Below are 22,827 nucleotides of genomic sequence, written 5' to 3' on the forward strand. Positions count from 1 at the left end.
GCAACAAAACTGCTCAGAAGTGCTAAAGACAATTAAAACAGTTACAATTAAATTGAGCTGCAAATGTTTCTGTATTTTGAAACAATGAAAGATGCATATGTTCAGTCCTTAACAGCTGGGCAGTCTATATTTGCGATATGGAGGAAGTTGTGTAACATCTGTAACTGTAAAATGCACCCAGTATGTTTTCCCTTGAACTAGTCTTTAGTCGTTATTATGAGCATTACATAGTCTATACCCAGTGTTGGGGGTAACGCATTACAAGTATCGCGAGTTACGTAATTAGATTACTTTTTTCCAAGTAACTAGTGAAGTAAAGCATTACTTTTAAATTTACAACACAATATCGGAGTTACTTTTTCAAATAAGTAACACAAGTTACTTTGATTTCCCATTTATTGTCCGACAGCTCTCCTGTCCGCATGCTGAGAGAAATCCTGAACTCATTTGTTTAATTTTTTTTTTTATTGTTTCAGAGTGAAGAGTAACACATTACTTTCCATGAAAAGTAACTAAGTAACACAATTAGTTTTTTTAGGGAGTAACGCAATATTGTAATGCATTTCTTTTAAAAGTAACTTTATCTAACACTGTCTATACCTGAGTGGTTTTCAACTAGGTGTTCCTATACCTGTGTACCACATGACACACGAAGCTGTAATGAACACCACTGAATATTAATGTGCATGTATTGTAAGATAATACTGACCAACAATATATGACAAATATATTGCAAAAGGAAAATCTAGGAAAAGTAGCTTTAAATGCTTCAAAATGTGTCACATCATGTTTCATTATAAATGATAACAAGCTAAATGATTTACACAACTATACACAGAAATATAAACACATGAAGAAAAATACATGGCTAATTTTGGTCCCATTTTCCATCATGGCCAGTTAAAGTTCCTTTCAGAAGAGTCTGTAGCACCCTGTGGCCATCAGGTGGCAGTAATGTCTAGCAGGAGATGAGCAGAGAGTTGGTGAGAGACTGGTGACTCTCTGCTCTCTGTATCGTCTCGCCATTAGAGAGGATCTCACACGCAGCCAGCTCATGACAAAGAGCGTTGAGCACCTCCAAGATATGTGCTTTCCCTGCAAATCAATTAAAGAGACGAGCTTTAGATATATGTATGTGGTAATCTTTCAATTCCATCAATTTTTTCATTATGAATTATCAGCGAAATAAAAAAACAGTATGAGTTGAAAAGTTTGATATGATTTGAATTGAAACTATATATAGTATATAAATATATATATATATATCTGATTGGCTGAGAGTCGTGCAATATTCTAGTGATAACAGCACTCCTATCTTTTCACCTTTTGTATCACTCCGCTTGATGCGACTGTCATGGAGGCCGAGCAAATCCATATTTTAACTGTTTTTTAGGTGAGAATGTAGTTGTTTAGACCTGAAATATGGACTCATTTACAATTTGTTTATACATTTTCTGAGATGCGAGCTCCAGGCCATCAGCAGCCGTTCAGTGCTCATGTACCCGCCAAGAACAGCTTCATCTTGGCCAGTGTTTCGGAGATTTGTCGCTGTGCCTTATAGTGGTTAAACATGAGCTATAATTCATTTTGGGTACATAAAACAGACAATCTTTGGTCTCAATCTATTACTTGTTCCTGAACAAATCAGGGGGAAAAATTGCTCATATATATATATATATATATATATATATATATATACACATAACAAAAAAGTTATGGTTTTAGTTAATAACATCAAGAAAGATCATTGTCACAAATATGAGTTTGATTTGTGACCTACCATTAGTGTAGAATCTTCCATATTTCATTAATTTTACATAACTTTTTTTTTTTCTTTTTTTTTTTTTTTTTTTTTTTTAAATCCCAATAAAGAATCCCTGATATTTAAAGTGGTCTGGGACATTTGTAGCACACTGTATATCTAATGCTCCAGACACATTTTCATTGCACACCAGGCCTGGTAAACGGTAAAGGTTTTATAATAGCAAAGCTGGCAAGTTAAAAGTTATTGTGTCTCTTACCATGCTGAGGATCACTGCAGGACTCCAATGTGCTGAGTAAAATCTTTCCTAAAGATCTTCTTGAGACATTCTACAATAAAAACAAACATTTTTACATCATAAATAAAAAAAAAAAAGGTAATTAAATGGCAAAATACTGTTTCATAATAATAATAATAATAATAATAATAATAATATAAATTTCTGATTAATATTATGAGGGGGAATTTTAATATTTATATACATAAGTTTTAGGGGTTTGTTCAAATCCCTTTGCCACACTACCAAACACCAATAAAATAATTTAATTAATACATTTATAAAAGAAATATAAATCATTTATAATAAAATTGCAAAATACTCAATTAATCCTAATTTAATGTGTCAGTATTAAAAATGAAATCAATAGTGTATTCTACCAGCCTGACATCACAGAAACTGAACATAATTGCACAAAATACTCTACTTATATCTACGGAAGAGGATTAGGGCCAAGCAATAATAAAAAAATAAAACCATCTCGAGATTAAAGTTGTTACATTTCGAGAAAAAACTGGTTAAATTTCGAGAAAAAAGTCGAAATAAAATGTTGAGAATAAACTCATTAAATTACGAGAAAAAACTCGTTAAATTTCAAGAAAAAAGTCGAGATAAAATGTTGAGAATAAACTCGTTAAATTACGAGAACAAACTCATTAAATTTCGAGAAAAAAGTCGAAATAAAATGTTGAGAATAAACCAAGCGGCAACCTCCCCCTTTCTCTCGTGAAGCCAATACGGAAGTAACTTAAACTGCGATTCATCGACTGGCCGCTAGGGACAGGCTCCAAAAGAGAGCAGAATCTCATAGAGTCCCATGTTAAATTGGCCAAGTTTATAGCAGAAAAAAAACATGTTTACAAGTTGGTTCAAATTGTGGCTTTGGTCTATACTGCTATTTTTGCCCTTCATGACAACTCTGAGGGGGGTGAATTTTTTTATAACTTATCCGTTTAAATTATATTAAGCCTTAAAGTTCTGCATAATTAAGGGCGTGGTCACTTGAGTGACAGGTAGATTGCGCTGCTGTCTGTGAGCCGTCATGTTACCTCAGCTGCCGCTGAATTTGGCATCTCAGCCGTATTTGTGCTCGATTATTTTATACAATTATAAAATATGGCTTGCTGCATAATATTCGAGACTGGTGTGTGTCTGTGTAGATGTGCATGCATGGGGAAGAGACACAGAACACACGTTGTTGGGCTGAAAGTTTTGGTTGTGAGATTTACTACAATGACAATGGCGGGAGGATATCAAAATCCGACAGCACTGCTTGGATATTATAACTAAAACTGCTGCACTATTTTGAAAAAAATATACTTTGGACATAGGCTCATTTGTTTGTTAGATACGATCGTATACAGTTTTACAACATAAAGGCTGCTCAGATTGCATCCTTTCTTGAAGAACGATGACAGAGAGCAGATCATTCAGAAGAAATGTGACATGTTTTTTTGTTTTGCAATGGACACTCATATTTTACCCAAGTGCCACGGATTGGATTCATCTCGCGATCTCTATTTCATTATAAAGGTATGAAGTCCCATTTGATTTTCCATGTTATTTGCACAACCAATACTACTGGTGTTGGAGGATCTATATCTTAAAAAACACCATAGATTGACAGTAAACCTTTAGAACGTTCTGATGATAAAACTTATCTTCATTAATATTTTAGATCGTATCTAAGATAGATAGATAGCTCCTTTGCTGCTAACATGGTCACGTCAAGCTAGGCGGGCGTGGTTTCAGCAACCAGTCATATCAGCTCAAACCACCTCCCCGGCTCTTTGCCCATTTTCAGTTATCCGGGAGTGACGTGCGATGACGCGCAGCTAAGATGGCTGCGGCCTCATTTACGCGTCAAAACTGCTGTTCAGAACTCTATGGGTGACGTCACGGACACTACGTCCATATTTTTTTACAGTCTATGGAATAAACTCATTAAATTACAAGAAAAAACTCGTTAAATTTCAAGAAAAAAGTCGAGATAAAATGTTGAGAATAAACTCGTTAAATTACAAGAAAAAAGTCGTTAAATTTCGAGAAAAAAGTCGAAATAAAATGTTGAGAATAAACTCATTAAATTACGAGAAAAAACTCGTTAAATTTCAAGAAAAAAGTCGAGATAAAATGTTGAGAATAAACTCGTTAAATTATGAGAAAAAAGTCGTTAAATTTCGAGAAAAAAGTCGAGATAAAATGTTGAGAATAAACTCATTAAATTACGAGAAAAAATTCGTTAAATTTCAAGAAAAAAGTCGAGATAAAATGTTGAGAATAAACTCGTTAAATTATGAGAAAAAAGTCGTTAAATTTCGAGAAAAAAGTCGAAATAAAATGTTGAGAATAAACTCATTAAATTACGAGAAAAAACTCGTTAAATTTCGAGAAAAAAGTCGAGATAAAATGTTGAGAATAAACTCGTTAAATTATGAGAAAAAAGTCGTTAAATTTCGAGAAAAAAAGTCGAGATAAAATGTTGAGAATAAAGTCATTAAATTACGAGAAAAAAGTCGTTAAATTTGTTCTCGTAATTTAACAACTTTTTTCTCATAATTTAATGACTTTATTTTCAACATTTTATCTCGACTTTTCTCGAAATTTAACGAGTTTTTTCTCGAAATTTAACAACTTTAATCTCGAGATGGTTTTATTTTTTTATTATTGCTTGGCCCTAATCCTCTTCCGTATATATGGGAACAACAGTGTACAAGCATGATAATCATATGCCCGTGTTGCTGACATGGCAAATATCATTTTAGAATCATCAGCAAATCGGATCTGCTGGATTAACACCCATCTCTATGAAATCTCTATTGTGCTAGTAAACATTTACAGCAGCAAGAGTGGGCTGATGAGTCTGAAATCCCTCCAGATTCACTCCCTAGAGATTTCATTTGACTGACCAGCTCTCGCAGCTGCTGCAGAAGCTGTAGCACATCCATCAGTTTCTCCTCCACCAGAGACAAACGCACCCGCTCTGTCTCCAGCATCTGCAACTCCAGGTGGAGCAGCTCCGTCTCCTCAGCCTTCTGCTGTAGCTCCTGGACCAGGGCGTCCCTCATCTGCAGACACACGACACTTACCATTGACCTTGCGCATATTTAAACACTAAAGCTCCAACACACAATGAATTTCAGGTTAGGAGAATCCTTGCCAGATGTGCCGATAGCCCGTAATTCAGCCGAGACACATAATTTCTCAGACAGAAATAGTTCAGATATGCTTGTTTTTGGCCTGTCTGACCATATGTCAAAAATCCACATCTGCTGACTGTGCTCACGTTAATGCTCGCCCCAAACTGGTTATGCTCAGAATGTTCCAGGAGATTTTTCCATGAATATGTGTGGGGCCTTTTTAAAAACACTAGCAACATAGTTCACGTCTGGTGCATCGCAGCCGAGGTGTGTCTAACAGCTCGATGTACATGTAATTGTGTAAGGCCTGGAGGTTTGTTCCTGTGGTCATCTCAGGAAGGGACAGCGATTGGCTGCTCACACTGACACACACGCGGCTGGTTGCTTGGGTGGGAGAGTGAGAGCTGTGGCTTTTCTTTGAAGCCCGTCGTTCTCATAACAACCGCTCAGTGGGCAAGTGCCTTGTAATCTAATTTTACACTCCTGCACCCGAAAGCAACCATGAATGTAAAAGTAAAACAGAACAGAAAGTCCTAGTTGGGTGACGTAAGGCGTTTAAAAGAGTTTATTTGGATGAACTTGTGCCCCTGCGAATGAAAATGTTTTACTAAGTATTTTAAATATCTGATATGTATTTTAACTGCTGGGTTACAATGTGTGTTTAATGTGATTCTGCTCAAATGAATCCAAATATTTAGTTGTTATGTCAATTCACCTCTATGTTCTTTTCCAAAAACACAGAGATATTTCTGGCTATGTAAAGTTAGCTGAATGAGCACCTTCATTAAAGGTGCAGTAAGTGATTTCTGAGAAATGCTGTTGAACACTGTTGATATTTGAAATCAAACCAAACACACCCCTCCCTTTATTGATCCGCCCCCAAAACGCACAAATACGCAAGAGCGGATGTCTCTTTATCATAGCTGAAGCGAAGCAAAATAACATTTTGGCGAAAAATAAAGCGAAGATTACAAGTCCTACAGGTTTGAAATGTCTTAAAGGTGAGGAAATGATGACAGAATTTTCCTATTCTTGAGTGATATATCCATTTATGTGTTGAATATATCATGCTATCTCACGAGCTGATCATACCTGGTCTGTGTCTATCTCCACCCTCCTGGCCTGACTCTCCTTCAGTTCTAGTTGTTTGTTGAGTCGCGTGACCCTCTCCAGCAGCTCTAGCACAGCCGTCTGACTCTCCTCTGTGCGAGAGTCGCCGAAATGAGACAATAGCTTCTTCACTGCTTTCTCATCACACCTGAGAGCACACAAAACAATTGAATAACCTAAATGAGTTAGTCAAATAATTGTAGACAGCAGTACAAGAGCAGTTGTGAACTCATCAAATGATATAGTAGGGATGGGTGTACCTGTCTCCACAGCAGGACAGTCTGGTGAGGATTCGCTTCACCTCATCTACTTGTCTCTGCTGTTCTCCGGTCCATCTCTCTTCCTCTTCATCAGACGCCGCCTGACCTTCCACTGAACGGAAAAGCTGCTCCTCCACTATGTAAGCATAAACATGCATGAAATATCTAATTACACTCGAAGCAAGGTGTCAAAATAAAAATATAATTTTGTTGGTTTCATCTAAAAAAAAAAAAAAAAAATTTTTTACTTGAATAAAACGAGATCATTTAGATGTAACCACACGAAGGTTTATACACTACCCTTTAAAGTTTGGGGTTGATAAGATTCTTTAAAGGTGCACTATGTAATATTTTCTGTCCGCTAGAGGTCGCTAGAGGCCTATTCAAAACAAAGGCGTAGCTTGATGACGGCAAGTTTGAGCACGGAATCTTGGGAAATGATGTCTTTACCTCAACAGCCGGTGGAAAACAATCGGGATAGGACTCGGGAAGAAATCATGCTCATGGATGCGATTATTAATGTTACTGTAGTATGAAGCAGAGCAGGACCGAGCATTGTGGGAGCTGAACGAGGCCGCTGGAGCGATTGCACAACACACACCGCGAGCAGCAGAACTTTTATTATGTCACAGTCGCCGGCGCTGCTTCCGCTTTTCTGGTCATGAGTATGAGGTAACGCAGCTCTGTTTATCATATTAGATACATCTGAAAGTTGAAATGATGTTATAATCACCGAGCGTTCGCTCGGTGGCTACTGTGAGACACTGGTTGCACACTGCAGTAAGCTACATCGATTTTAGAATATCATATTAAATGCTGGATGCTTGTGTTGATAAATGGCATGCAATTCATCTTAAAACTTATTGTATGATGGAGAAAATGCTGTATTACTGTTATTAAAAATAAAGCTGCATCTGATTATACTTCACAAAATAGTGTTTTTCTCTGAGGCATGGTAAAGCATGGTACTTGCAAAAAATCAAGAAAATTAGATTTAAACAATAATACTAAACGTTGAGCTATATAACAACAATTCGTTTTCTGTCTATATATATATATATATATATATATATATATATATATATATATATATATATATATATATATATATATATATATATATTGACAGGCGACTCCTCACACGTCCCGGAGCCTTGGTTAAAATTGCAATTTTCTCACGATTTACAAATAGTTGTTAACATTTGGGATATTGTAAGTACTCAAGTGAACAAAATATATAACACTGGCCTAGTGTTTTTTGGAGACTGCAAAATTCTTACATATTGCACCTTTATTTCTTTAATAATCTAAAACGTCTCTTATGCTCACCAAAGCTGCATTTATTTGATCAAAAAGTAAACAGTAAAACATTAATATTGTGAAATATTATTACATTTTAAAATACTGTCTTTTATTGCAATATATTTTAAAATGTAATTAATTCCTGTGGTGGCAAAGCTGAATTTTCAGCATCAGTATTCAAGTCTTCAGTGTCACATGACCCTTCTGAAATCAGTTTAATATGCTGATTTGTTGCTCAAAAAACATTTCTTATTATCATCAATGGTAAAAACAGTTGTGCTGCCTAATATTTTTGTGAAAAACGTGATACAAATGTAATGATCACCATTCTTTGATGAACAGAAAGTGCAAAAGAACAGCATTTCGTTAAAACTGGAATCTTTTGTAACATTTTTGTAATTGTAATTTTCGATCAATTTAATGTATCCTAATTGAATAATAGTATTAATTCCTTAAAAAAAAGGTTGAGCTCAGACTTTTAAACATTAGGTTACCATTTATATATTTTTTAGTTTATAAAATATCATTGAAAATGGAAGTATCAACTATTTACAAGTTGCACAACAGAGTCTCAAAAAGGCTTGAGTAATGTGAATATTTGTCTTACTGGTGTCAGGCACAGTCTCTGCACGTCCCGTCGGTGAGCGCCGATCCTGCTCTGTGTCTAGACAACAGCGTGGCGCAGTCTGACTGGCCCCATTATACCGTCTGTCCGGTTTACCGATGAATGGGATGGATGTTTTAGACACTTCAGATCTGTGAAGAATAAAATAACCGGACAGAGTAGATCAGATCATAAAGGTTCAGGAAAATATAGTAATGTACAGTAACACTAGCAAATAAACAGCTCAACAATTAGTATTTATTAGTTGATTTAAATATGCATTATAAACGTTTGATGATATAAAGCATGATATAGCACTAAACTTCATTTCCACATCTTTATTTAAAAAAGAAGTCAAGTAAAATCTGATGAATGCAATTTTCATCCTCAACCACTGTATTACTTTCACTGGCTCTTAAGAGGAGATGTGAGCAGTGAAGGTGATTGTGGGTAATTGTAGCCAGGCATGGTGACATTAGATCCATCAAAGCGAAAAGAAACATCAAAGATCGTGAAAACTATACGTAACTAGACCATAACATAAAACACAGTATGCATTTATGATGAACCGTTAACATGCGTCTGACGTACGACGCATATCAGAAGCCAGGTTTTAAAAGTACATTATTTGACTTTAAATAAACATATTTTGAGCATCTTTACATTTGTCAGACAGCTGTTAGTGAAAGCAATCGATTATGTTTCTGTCATTTCAACACAACCGTTTTTCTGAGCTTTGCGACAGCAGAAATGCAATATGGGGCTTTCATGAATCAAAGAATAAATGTTTCCAGATGACAATGTCTTGCCTGCAGAAGAGAAAAAAAGGCTGCAGAAATCCATTTGCTCCAGCATGAATCCCAGAGAGTAAAAAAAAAAGGGAAAGAATTTCAAGCCGGGTGCACTCATGCATATATCCTGCTGCCATGAGGAACCCTTCAGTGCAGAGCGGCCATAAATATAGCCCGTATGAGCCCACAGAATCATCCCTCGCAACACTATGCTTTCGCACAGTTTAAGGTCAATATTTGGAATCCACATTGTCAGATGAGGGGGTGAAGGGTGTTTGAAAAGGGGGGTGGGTCAGTTAAAGGTGGCTTTCAGGGCTCTCTGATGACCTACAGCTGCCGAAGCAGAGTACCAGGGAGACCCTAAACAGGCCTGTCAGGGTTGCTATAGGAACCCATTGACATAAGTGTGGTATTATGGTCTAGGCACGATGATAAAGAGATTGCACATGCACAGTGTAACTAACTGGAGTTTAACTGAAAAGGATGTTGAAGTTTGTGTTGGAATAATGTGCACCGTACTGAAAAAAAAAGGCACTTTCCAAGAACAGGTTACACGTTTTTTATTTTTAAAACTGTAAATTCATATTTTGTGGGACTAAATGCAGTTTTAACTGATTTTCCTTTCCATTCAAAAATGTTTTTTTTTTTTCACCAAGCATGCATTAAATTGATCAAAAGTGACATTAGACTTTTACACAGTTTTTGATTTCATATAAATGCTGTTCTTTTGAACTTTTTATTAAAGGTGCCCTAGATTCAAAATTTGAATTTACCTTGGCATAGTTGAATAACAAGAGTTCAGTACATGGAAAAGACATACATTGAGTTTCAAACTCCATTGCTTTCTCTTTCTTATGTAAATCTCATTTGTTTAAAAGACTTCTGGAAAACATGCGGATCTCAACATAACACCGACTGTTACGTAACAGTCAGGGTGTACGCCCCCAATATTTGCATATGCCAGCCCATGTTCCCAACATGTTGCTAATGTACTGTTAAATGAGGTTAAAGTTACCATCGTTTCTTACTGAAATGACGGAGACAAGAGTCGTCGCTATTTTCATTTTTAAACACTTGCAGTCTGTATAATTCATAAACACAACTTCATTCTTTATAAATCTCTCCAACAGTGTAGCATTAGCCGTTAGCCACGGAGCATATAGCCTCAAACTCATAGAGAATCAAATATAAACATTAAAATAAATACTTTACTCACATAATTCGAAGCATGCATACAGCATGCATGACGAACATCTTGTAAAGATCAATTTGAGGGTTATATTAGCTGTGTGAACTTTGTAAATGTGCTGTAATATAATCGAGAGCTCGTGTGGCAGGGAGCACGCGAATTAAAGGGGCGGCGCGCTGAAAAAAAATCAGTGCATAGTTAATGATGCCCCAAAATAGGCAGTTAAAAAAATTAATTTAAAAAAATCTATGGGGTATTTTGAGCTGAAACTTCACAGACACATTCAGGGGACACCTTAGACTTATATTACATCTTGTGAAAAAGCATTCTTGGGCACCTTTAAAGAATTCAGAAAAAAATATTAAGTTTCAAGTTTTCAACATCGATAATAATAAAAAAAATGTTTTTATGCACCAAATTAGCATATTAGAATTACAACAGAAAACTACTATTTTAACTGTAACAATATTTCACAATTTTAGTCATTTCAAAACCTTTTTACTGTATTTTTGATCAAATAAATGCAGACTTGCTGATAACTTCTCTCAAAAACATTAAAAAATATTACCGATCCCATATTTTTGAACGTACATTTGTACATGTCCATGATTGTAATTTTCTAACAAAAACATATGAAATGATCTTCAAAATAAAACTATATATATATATAGTTTTTGAAGTGCCAAAAAAGATAACTCTGTGCCTCTGAAAAGGCAAGACACTATTGTATGCTGCATCTGCTCAATGTCAATACTGCTCTTGTAGAAGCGATTAAAATCGTGTATATGACTAATACTGCTGAAAGGATCTGCTTTCTGTCAAACTATTTATGACTGAGAATAACAAAATGAAGATGAGCTACTGAAAATACTCAGCATCCACCGTCTGTAGAAATGGATGGTGGAGCACACATTGAGAGCAGATAAAGGAGCTCTCTAGACACCTGAATCCACTCCAGACTCTTGGAAAGAGTCTCAATATTAGATCCAGTCATCTTGGCCCCTTCAAACACAGACTATGAAACAAGTCTGCTCAGAAACAAAGTAGAACAGAACAGTTGCATAAGAGGTTATGAAAATGCAATCAAAATGAAAATTCAAGGGTGGAGAAAAGTACTTTCGTCTTAACAGAATCAACTACAGGGGAATAATGGATTTTTGTCAAATTATTCTCAACATTTTCAGGAGGTTTTTGGGGGCATATACCATAGTAGTAGCACCATGTAAATGTTACAATCAATTATATGGTAATCATTTTGTAACTGTTCAAAAGTTTGGAGTCAGTCATTTCGTTCACAATTTTTTTTTTTCACAAACTCAGCGCAGTTCAACATGTCATGATGAGCATCAACTACAACATGAGTATGTGCGCTAACCTCTAGGCCACAGCTCTGACAAAACGAGAAATTTAATTTGCATTATGTAATGCACACTAGATGCTGAAACACACAGGTTTTATTTCAAAGCGTTCACAGAGAGAGAGAACAGAGCATAATTATGTCTGGATAAGACAAACACAAAGCCCAAATTTGACACAACCTCCATCTGGCATACTTTAGCTCTCCTAGTCATTAATTCCATTCTATTTGATTCCATTTCTACTGTCTTCCAAACATTCACCATATACAAAGCAAATGTATTATTTAGTGAACGCTGACAGAAGACACAGGAATGAATCGGCATTAGTGAGAGGATGGGCTGATATTCTATTACGTTTCTTTGTGATGCAGTATCATTTGAATTTAAACTGAAAGCAGACGGTTTTATTAGTTTAGTGGAAACTAAAGAGAAACTAAAGAGCATCTCGATTTTTTTTTTCTTCAGTGGAAAAGTAGAGGTGGATTGGACATTTCCTGAACAGTCTGGACTGGCTGTACTAGCATCTGCCTATCTGAATCACTTTCAGCTGCCTGAGGCACTGATAAGAGTCTGCAGAGAACTTTACAAGCCACATACTGAACAACCAAAAGTTCTTCTTTAAGACACATAGGCTAAAATACTACCTGTATATGTTTAAAGAGGAAAAAGACAACATTTACTCATCATACTTTTAGCATTGAGTTCTTACTCTTCTTTTTTTAACAAGAAAATTTAGGGAAAGTTACAAAACCAAAACATATGCAAGACAGAACTGCATGTGGCAAAGTCTGTATCTCATTAGTCTGTGTATCACTTTTGGCTGCCCATCTCATCTCTTGTTTTGAACAGTTCTTAGGACTCTATTTTGGTGGTCAAGCTGCTAACAATAGGTTTCTATCTTGTGACTATATTTACACTGGACCGGAGTGATGTACTAACATGGGGCGAGCCCAGCTGTTTGTGGTTTAGACGTGCACTTCCTGTGTTTATTACGGCAGGATCTGAACTTCCAGACCCCCTCTCGCACCCAGTTTACTTGAGAGGTATTTCAATGGAATGAAGACTCGGAGCATGGTTTGAAGGATGAGACGATCATATATGGTAAACAACCACATAAATAACAAGATTAGGTATGTCCGGATGTTGCGAGGTCCTTGATAAATGCTTGATAAAGCAATCGATTTATCTTGAGACTATGAAACAGATGTCCACAATTAAGAGTATGCCCATGGTAACACGATACCTGGTTAAGTAAGACTAGGGAGGCTGAGTCAAACTGGCAGACATGGAACATGTGTGGATGCACAGACGCCGTTAATCTTACACTACGGTCTGAGACGTGGGAAATCACCTGATCTTGCTGGGGGGTGCTGTCTGGAACCGTCTGGAGATTCCAAACGGAACCAGACGGTAATTAATTGAGTCCAGAAATTTTGTTATTACGAGGGCAGTCCCAGTAAACACAGCTTTGAAGGAGGTTTGCGAAGTGTTTACGCATCTTAACAAGTCATAAACATGAAATGGACACATTGGGGAAGAATCCAAATGGACTTAAACAATTCCATTTCAGAAGTCGAAATGTTTGCAAATAGAACTGGTCGATTACTTGCAAATTGTTGTCCATTGCAAATTTCATGATAAAAATTGTACTTAGTATTGTAATCTATTACATTACATATTTTAGGCAATGTAATCAGGCTACTTTTTGATTAGGCTACTTTTGACCTAACATTGATTTGATTTGATAATCTTGGCCGATATTGATATAAAAATGGAAATAAAAATTCCATTCAGGGGGTACTTCAAGTAAATATAGGTACGGCTGACAGGAATCCCTGCATTACATGTAAATACAAAATGAAGACTTTCCGAATGTATATAAAGAAAAATGTAAAATAAGAATAGGGAGACAATAATGTATGACTAATTTACTGCCAATGTGTGAATTATATGTACTCCTGCAATCAATAAAAAAGTAACTGTAATCTGATTGAATATTTTAAAATGTAATGTAATCTAAGTACAAGTACTATAGAAGTAATACAATCTAATTACAAGTTAATGTTTTGAATCGCTTTATATAATCCAGATCACATATAATCAGTTATTACCCAGCACTGTTCACAAAGAAAAAATTTACATTTTCAAGAACATTTCTCCCCCAACTTAGTAAGGTAGGCAGTTTATTAGTGCTGAGGTCTGCAGAGCAAGAGTATCAGCTGGCCGAGAGTGGGAGGAGAAAGGGAAATGTTCGTAGCTGTGTTTGAAAATGGAAAAAAATTCAAGGTCTTGGGAGTTTTTCATTCTCAAAGTGCTTAGAAAATACTGGACCAAAAAACCCTGCCGTACAAAGACCTCCTAAAGACAACATTTTTATGAGGCCTCATTTTGTTGACATTTCTTTACCTTCTTCAGTCATAATACAGGGAATTTTCAAAGGACTGTTCATTCCATCTGTCCAGCCCTGTTATTATGTGTTGAGGTACAACAGGTTACCCGGACACATTTTACATGAGTCGGCCGCACCACAGCTGAAATAATAGTTCTCTGAATAATAACTGATTATTTTTGAGCGGTTAGACGGCCATGTCAGTCTCTGTGATGTCAGCGCAGACTTGATGATAAATGCAATGCTTTTCACCTGGTATGAATAGAGAGACATAAAGAACGTCTGAAAGCTGAGCGATAAATAGAGTAAGATGGTGGAAATTCATTCCCACTGAACAAACAACCGAGTGTTTGCCTCTTCCTCCAGATGGCGGCTCTTGTCCCCCTCCCCTCTTTTTGTTCCTCTCGCACCGTCTGTCTCTTTTGTCCTGAGGTCTGCCTTGCTGCGGTTCTCTTGGGGTCTAGGTTGAGGGCTTCGGTCCATCTTGGATTCTGAGGGAGAGAAAACGCCTCCAGGCAGGACGCACACGAATGGTGTGTTTTTCATGGTAATGAACTGAACAGATCAGGTCTGTTCCCACCACCTCCCCCATGAGACCTGGCCTCTATCTAAACCTCTTCCTCTTCCTTTATTAGGGCCAAGAGGGCTTCAGGAAACCTTACGCAATATCTGTGAGATCTACACTTGGACTTTCTCTCATTCTGGGTGACTGCAAAGTGTTGAAAATGACCGGAAATGGCTCATAAAAAAATAAATCTCCAGGGGCCACGTATCACAATAATTACTTTTTAGATGTACTACCTTTCAAACGTTTGAGGTCAGTAAGATTTTTTTTTAAAGAAATTAATACTTTTATTCAGTATGGATGCATTAAATTGGTCAAAAGTGACAATAAAGACATTATAATGCTACATGTAATTTCTATTTCAAATAAATGCTGTTCTTTTGCAGAACAACTTTCAACACTGATAATAATAAAAGTTAGTGAGGTCATTATCATTATACACATAATATTGTTGTGTGCAGAATCTGGAGAAAATTGTACAATAACTCAGATGCTTTGGTCGGGTCCAAGGTTGTGTAATCACACATCTTAAAGAAAGAAATCTGATGTTAAACTGTGTCTCTAGAAATGCAACATTTCCAAGACCATTATTATGAGGAAAGAGAAAATGAGTTTAATAGACATCCCTTTCATGTGGATAAAGAGTCTAATATCGTTGATTATTGTCGTGCCAGATGGGGAGGTTAAAGCGGCAGGTGGGGGAATTGAAGTGAGCTATTAAAATGTGTGATTATTACAAGAACTGCATTAAGGTCTGAACAAAAAGGACATGAAAAATAGCCAGCGGACACACCTCTCTCTCTAGATAAAAGGCATTGCTCTCAGTGTGAATGGGTCAGTCCGTGACCCACGGAGCATGACCGGTATCCTCTTCGCCCACTGGCAGCTGCATCAAAAGCTATCCTCCAGCGTTTTTGTTTTCAGAGAGCTGTGTGCCCATTGGATGCACTCTAGAGACTTTTCAACACTTGCCCATGGGGCGTTCTGGCCTCAAAGAGAAAACCCTGCTCTGATCTGCCACAGACCAGCCAAAGCGCTCTGCACGTGTCTACGACACAATGAGCATTTACATTTCCACTCCAGAAAAGAGCAGCTGAAACACGAGACCCATGACTGCTACAATTACTTTCACTTTCAACTTTTTAAAAGGAACAGGTAATCTATGTTGGTTCGTTTAATTCAATCCAAATAGTCTTTTGGCACACTTATGCTGAATTAATTAATTAAACAAAACACTGACGTTTTCAAATCTGTAATAAATAATGAAAGTTTACCAACTAATAATTATCCTAACAGAAAGCCCTCTAACTGCCACTATAGCTAGACTTTGTGAACATCTGTTTGTTACCAGGCAAAAAGATGCAAAGTGACTAACTTGTAATAAACATGTTTGGTTATTGAAATGTTCATAAACCCTGAGAAAAACCACTTGTACATATGTATTTGTAATACATATGTAGTTACGTTTTAAATGCCTTTGCTGTGACCAAGTAAGACATGCTGCTTCTGCTGTACAATATAGCATACATGGATTACACGTAGCAGATCTATACAGGTGGAGCTGGGGAAGGTGGAGGGTAGGGCTGCACGATTTATCATGATTAAACCACACGCGATTTGGCAAAGGCTGCGATTATTTTATGCGCAGCTTGTCAGAGCTGTATGACTCTGTGATCAGTAGTAAATGCTTCTCCATCTGAAAGTCAGAGGGCACTCTTGCGCAGAAACTCTAAATATGCCCTGCCGCAGAAGAAGATAACATGCGTCATATCGCTGTAGTTGAATAAACAGAAGATTGAAATGCTTTGCTTGATTAAACATGAATAATAAACACACGACTGCCTTATTCTGTGTAAATAGCTACATCATCTCACAGAAGGATGCTCAACTGTCGTTATGAAGTGAGTTTGGAGTAAAAACATGTTATTAAATGTTGTCTTTTATTGGACAAGATGTTAATAAATGTTTCTCATGACTGGAAAGATGTTTGATGCATGTTGCTTACATCGTGTTCTAAGAACGACGGAAAATTAAAAGTTGCGATTTTCTAGGCCGATATGGCTAGGAACTATACTCTCATTCTGGCATAATAATAAAGGTACTTTGTCTCTCACAAATGTCTCCATGGTTGCAAGGCACGCTCCCTGTGCAAATGGGATCACAGCCACTGCGTAATATCATTGCGCCTGCTGCATCCATGGTACGGCAGCAAAGTTCTTTGATTATTACGCTGGAATGAGAGTATAGTTCCTAGCCATATCGGCCTAGAAAATCGCAACTTTTCATTTTCCATCAGTCTTAGAAGACGATGTAACTACAGAAGTGTCAAGTTTTAAATAGGAAAAATATTGAAACTCTTTGGTCATTTTTGAGCGTGATGCTAACGGTCTAATCAGATTCAATGAACTATGCTAAGCTATGCTAAAAGTGGTACCGCCAGACCCGGAGATCGGCTGAATGGATTCGAAAACGGTAAAACTCAACTGTTTAACTCTAGGGGAGTTGGAAAATGAGCCTATTTTCAAAAAAAGTGGAGTGTTCCTTTAACCAAGTATTTGAAGGTTGAACACGCAAGCTCATTGGCTACTGATACAGCAGGAACCAATCAGCTGTGCCCTATAGAGAATGATGTGATTACAAACAGGTTGAGTTAAGGACCTATTAGCCTGCGCCATCTAGAGTTTCATGACAGAACTTTATACACACACACATTCATATAAAGATTAAAACTCTTCACCAAATATACATGTTTGACGACCTTCTCCCTTTTGTTTTGACTTTGTTCAGGGGGCCTCAATCATTAACTAGGGGGGATGGGTATTCGCATACCAATTCATAAATATTGAATATGTTTATGTGAAATCACCCAAAATATGCCCTTTCACTCTATTATCAAAGAGTGAGAGAGGAAGATAGTCTTATTAGCCTTTCCAAATTTGATTTAGCTTTAAAATGTAATCTGGCCACATCAATGGAGTCAAAAGGCACCATATCTGGCAAAATTACTTTGAATAACTGCATGTAAGTTTCTACCATATTCATTGCTGTGTGAAGACTGTAAATATAGCATTGGGATGTGAGGTCTGTTACTGGTTATGGCTGAATATTAAAACAGCGGCACAGCCCAAGGAATTATTTACACCCAAACTAATAAAGTCTACAAAGAAAGCAGCACTTCTGAATAACATACTCTCCGGCAGCATCGCAACTATTTGGTATTTAACATAAAAACTAACAAGAACTTACTTTAAATATACTTAAGTAGCATGCCAAGATCTCTAAACTTGGTGAGGGTGGTAGGAATTGTTGCTAGGATACAGACAGGGAGTGTTCATCCATTATTCTGTAGAGCGGGGAAACTGTTTGAAGATAGATGGGAACTTTCAATCTGTTTAGGTGAGGGCTTGCCGAGCTGAATGGAACTCTCCCCGAATGTGTCAGCACCATTGTGATCTGGAATGAATTATTTGGCTTAAGAGCATCAATGGAGGGGCCATAGAAAGGCTTCCTGGTAAAGTTCACCACAGACTTCACATAGATTAGTGCAGCCTGGAGGTATAAAAGTGAATGTTTATGAAAAAAATGTCAATGTGTTTCTGTCAGTAAAAACCACATCTGAATTGATGCCATGACCACTGCAACATTCATTAATATAATATCTTATTTGTGAAAGAGAAGGACACTATAGTCTTAGTAGCATATAATATCCCTCAATAACAATAAAAATGTCTCTGTAAATGAGAAGAAAAAACAGACTTTCAGTAAATCGACTTTTATCAGGATCGCCAGGAATGCTGTCCCAAAATTAGCATGCAAGAAATATGTAAACACTGATGACGTTAAGCTTAACTGCTACTAAACGTAAATTAAATGGTTGTGCGCTAGGAAAGTTCAATGACAGCCTAAGTATAAAACCCAAACTACGAAATGAGTGGCTTCCAGCAGTAGCTGTGCATAATTTCAGCTAACCAAAATGGGAGCCCAGCTGCCACACACGTTGACAACTAAATGAACCCAAACAAAACAAGGTCTGCACTCGAGAAGCAGAACCACATCAAGCCAACCTAAATAACATGTATGTTGGCACACGTTCGCATAGTCAGGGCCAGCAAGTTCTGGCGGGAGCCATTTTAACCCAGAGGATTCTCAGTTCACTGTGATTATTTGAAGCTACATTATGTAATGAGACTGTTTACTACATTCAGTCTGGTTCAGGTGACAATAATGCTTCAAAGCAGAGTAGTCTCATTAAAATCCTGATAAACAAAATGCAAACCATCATTCCTAAAAGAACTTTATCACAAAACAGCAGCAGCATAAAACAGAGTGATATTTAATGAATCTAGGTCGAGCTCTGCAATTTCTGTAATACCTTACAAACTGTTGAACAGCTAAAGTAAACAACCTCACTTGTTAGAATAGTTGCCAGATTGTCCTGTTTTGACAGAGTCTTATACATTCACATCGGTGAAATCCCCAGAAACAGATGCCAAATTGTGGTAAGTGAAGATAATGTCTTCTTTATGCTTTGTGATTGCTGAAGTAAGCTATCTCAATGTAAAAACAGATTACCTCAGTGTAACAAACGTCTGTGGGAATATATGATCCCTAGTTAGGCCTACTGCACAAGCGCTGTCAAAACTGCATGAAACAGTAGTTCAGTAAATAAAGTGTGATGCATTTCACTTGTTTTCGTTCCTTCTGGCAATTCACGTAAGTATTATACTAACCTGTAGTACAGAAGCTCCATCTCTAGCTGCTCCACGTGCCTCTGCAGAACAGGCACATGACTGGCTTTGGTCTCAAGCTCCTTCACTTTCTTGAGGCCACTCAGCACAGCTTGTCTGGCTTCCTCCACCCTCTTCCTCATCTCCACCTGCTCCTTCTTTAGAGTCCTGTTACATTCCTCCAGCATCAGCACAGTTTCGCGTGATACTCGCAGTTCTTGCTCCAGCTTCTGGTTGAAGAACATGGCCTCCTCGATCTGCACGTCACGGGAATTCCGGATAAGCTCAACTTCTCTCAGGAAACTCTGGATGTCCTTCAGGTTCCCAGAAATGTTGGGCTTCTGGGCTGTTCGCCTTTGGTGGGCGATGAAACAGCCACCCTCTGGTTTATGTTTCGAGTGGCTTTTCCACAGGCCCACCTGTGACACACAGAAGCATGTCAGTAGAATGTGATATAGAAGGCATATAGTATAGACCAGGGTTGGGCAACTCTGAGTTTAGCAGCAAACTCGCCTGCCTGTGACTTTCTAGTAATACTGAAGACTTTGCTTAGCTTGTTCAGGTGTGTTTGATTAAGGTTGGGGTTAAAGGGTTAGTTCACCCAAAAATGAAAATAATGTAATTCATTACTCACCCTCATGTCGTTCTACACCCGTAAGACCTTCATTCATCTTCGGAACACAAATTAAGATATATTGATTAAATCCGATGGCTCAGTGAGGCCTGCATTCAAAGCAGACACTTCCTCTCTCAAGATCCATAAAGGATAGCATTAAAAAAATATTTAAAACTAAAAATTTTTTAAAACTATTCATGTGATTTCAGTGGTTCTACCTTAATATTATAAAGCGACGAGAATACTTTGTGTGCGCCAAAAAAACAAAATAACGGCTTTTCAACAATATAGTGATATTGAGTTGCCGATTTCAAAACACTGGCTTCTGAGTCACTGATTCCATTCGTAAAGCTCAGAAGCTTCATGAAGCAGCGTTTTGAAATCGGCCATCACTAGATATTGTTGAAAAGTCATTATTTTGGCGCACAAGAAGTATTCTTGTCGCTTTATAATATTAAGGTAGAACCACTGAACTCACATGAACTGTTTTAAATATGTCTTTAGTACCTTTATGGATCTTGAGAGAGGAATTTGTGTTCTGAAGATGAACGAAGGTCTTACGGGTGTAGAACGACATGAGGGTGAGTAATAAATGACATTATTTTCATTTTTGGGTGAACTTACCCTTTAAACTCTGTAGGTAAGTGGATCTCGAGTTGCCCACCCTTGGTATGGGCCATTGCCACTTATAGCCAGTTACAGAGTAGTTTAAATTATACCCAATACTCAACACACATTGTTGATAAAAATACTATTTTAATTAATATATATGTAAATTTCTGTTTGTCAGCATTAGCTTGTAGTTTAACCTTTTGGTTACTAAAAGGTTGTTATAAAACGCTGCAGTAACCAAACAAGTAGCTCGTTTCCTGTCGCGAATATCCTTTTGCGATCAAAAACCTGATAGTAACAACAGCAACATTACTTTATTACAACTTTATTATTAGGCTAGCTAGAGATTAGCTGTATGTTAAAATATTTTGAAAAGGCTTTAAGATACGGCCACCAAAAGATTACTAGGGTTTGCGAATAAGAAGAAACAGAAGAACCTCAAAAATACCTATATAAATCTGATAGAGTTCTTTTAAGTAGACTTTATGCAGAAAATATTGTTGCTTGGTTTATATATTAGTATGAACTTTATCACAATGACGTTACCTGTAAGGCTAGTGATCGAGCATCACTGCTTTGAAGAGCCGCGCGCATGTCCTCCACCAATTCCCTGAGACTCGCATTTTCCTCCTCAAGTTTGGCTATCCTGTCCTCGGCCTCTTCAAGGGCCACAATTTCCTCGTAACACTCCCTGGTGCAGGATCCCAGCTGCCTACAACCTGATGTGTGTCTATCCTCAGTGGGAGAAGAAGGCTCTCCACTTTCTCGCTTATTACTGGTACCCAACGACAGCAGCTTCTCGCGCCGCCTCAGAGGGCTCCGGAGTCTGATCTGCGTCTCTATATGCTCGCTCTCCTTGCCAACCAACAACCTCCCATTCTCATAATGACACCCAGCTTTCGTACTGAAATAACCGCAGAGTTTTGCGTGAAACTGCCTGAAGCTGAACTCTTTGGGTAGATTATCCAATATCCCCGCGCATTCCTCTAGATCACACTCTTTATTGAGTCCTAAAATCTCGCAAAGAATGTTAAAATCCTCGGCTGGTATTTTTCCATCTCCCTGACAGTCTAGGTGATGAAATATCTCTTGGAGGTATTGATCCAGCCCGGTTGCGAGGACTATAATTTCGTTTTCCACTCCACGGTCTAGTCCGTAATGATACGCCAGAGTGCTCACTATCCATTGTGTCCTGCGCGCGGGTCGGCTGTATGGATCGCATGCGTCCGACTTTTCCATCCTTTTTCCCCTCACAAGAATTCCATTTATAGAGCCTAAATGGATTAATGGATTCAACAGATCCTCTAAGCATACAAACAGCATACCAAGTTCATGTCATCTGAACACCAGACCGCCCCACTCTTGTAGTAGAAACTCTCGCGCTGTGCGCGTGGGGGCGTTGCTGTGAAGGGAGCACTGCCCACAAAATCTTAACTGCAGAGGGGAAAAAACTTTTGAAAAGTGAACAATATAGAGGCATTTCGAGAGTCATTGTAGTATACAAGATATGTCATACATATTTACATTAAATAAACCGATATATCCTCCTGGGACCTAGAAAAAAAGTTTTTGAATTTAATATTTTGTTTCACATCATTACATTATTTAGAGCATAAGAAAAAAAAAGTGAAAAAATAACATTTTTGAAAAATTATATTTTATGCTATGGAATTTTTTTTTGTTCACCAATCAATTTTTAGGTTTTAGGATTTTTTTTAACTAAATTTTGTTTAAAGATGATTCTCAACTATGTTATGAAAGATAGAATGGAATTATGAATCTATATACTATTTTACTTTATGCAATATGTGGGTAAAATGGCCATACATAGATTTTCCCATTCAATACAATGCATCTATACACTGTATCTAATTTGCATATTAATGTGTTCTTGGAGCAACATGTAATGAAAAAAGAAGTGTAATAATAGGAGTAAAAATTGGCAACATTTTCGTAATAATATCTAATAATTAATAGGAATATTGATATATAATTTATTTCGCTATTCACTTGTTGTGTGTCCCAAAATGCCTGATAATCATGATTTAAGTCCTGTTGTCCTCTACAGAGGTCATGTATGAAATCAATGCCCTGTTTTGTAACAGAAAGTCATATTTTTAGTAGA

At 37.3% G+C, this 22,827-nt stretch overlaps 1 protein-coding gene across 2 annotated transcripts; it reads right to left on the bottom strand.

Annotated features, from left to right (window-relative positions):
* Positions 1 to 345: 345 nt before the first annotated feature.
* Positions 346 to 22,123, bottom strand: efcc1 (EF-hand and coiled-coil domain containing 1). 2 transcript variants are annotated; one of them, XM_048172057.1, is made up of 8 exons: positions 21,249 to 22,123; positions 19,478 to 19,893; positions 8,459 to 8,607; positions 6,550 to 6,685; positions 6,272 to 6,437; positions 5,018 to 5,107; positions 2,022 to 2,091; positions 346 to 1,095 (listed from the first exon to the last, which is right to left on the bottom strand). In XM_048172057.1, the coding sequence occupies exons 1-8, from the start codon at positions 22,023 to 22,025 to the stop codon at positions 959 to 961; spliced, it is 1,941 nt and encodes a 646-aa protein (XP_048028014.1). In that variant the 5' UTR covers positions 22,026 to 22,123; the 3' UTR covers positions 346 to 958. The 2 variants fall into 2 exon arrangements, with proteins under 2 accessions (XP_048028014.1, XP_048028013.1); XM_048172056.1 differs by having other exon boundaries at positions 4,949 to 5,107.
* Between the last annotated feature and the right edge of the window lie 704 nt (positions 22,124 to 22,827).

The sequence above is a fragment of the Megalobrama amblycephala genome, linkage group LG21 (genome assembly GCF_018812025.1).
Source record: "Megalobrama amblycephala isolate DHTTF-2021 linkage group LG21, ASM1881202v1, whole genome shotgun sequence".
Classification (NCBI taxonomy): Eukaryota; Metazoa; Chordata; class Actinopteri; order Cypriniformes; family Xenocyprididae; genus Megalobrama; species Megalobrama amblycephala.

Coding starts and splice junctions, on each gene's coding strand:
- efcc1 (XM_048172056.1), bottom strand. CDS start 22,025: ATGCTGTTTGTATGCTTAGAGGATCTGTTGAATCCATTAATCCATTTA. Junction 19,894..21,248: donor CTCGATCACTAGCCTTACAG/GTAACGTCATTG, acceptor TGTGTGTCACAG/GTGGGCCTGTGGAAAAGCCA. Junction 8,608..19,477: donor ATGGAGCTTCTGTACTACAG/GTTAGTATAATA, acceptor TATTCTTCACAG/ATCTGAAGTGTCTAAAACAT.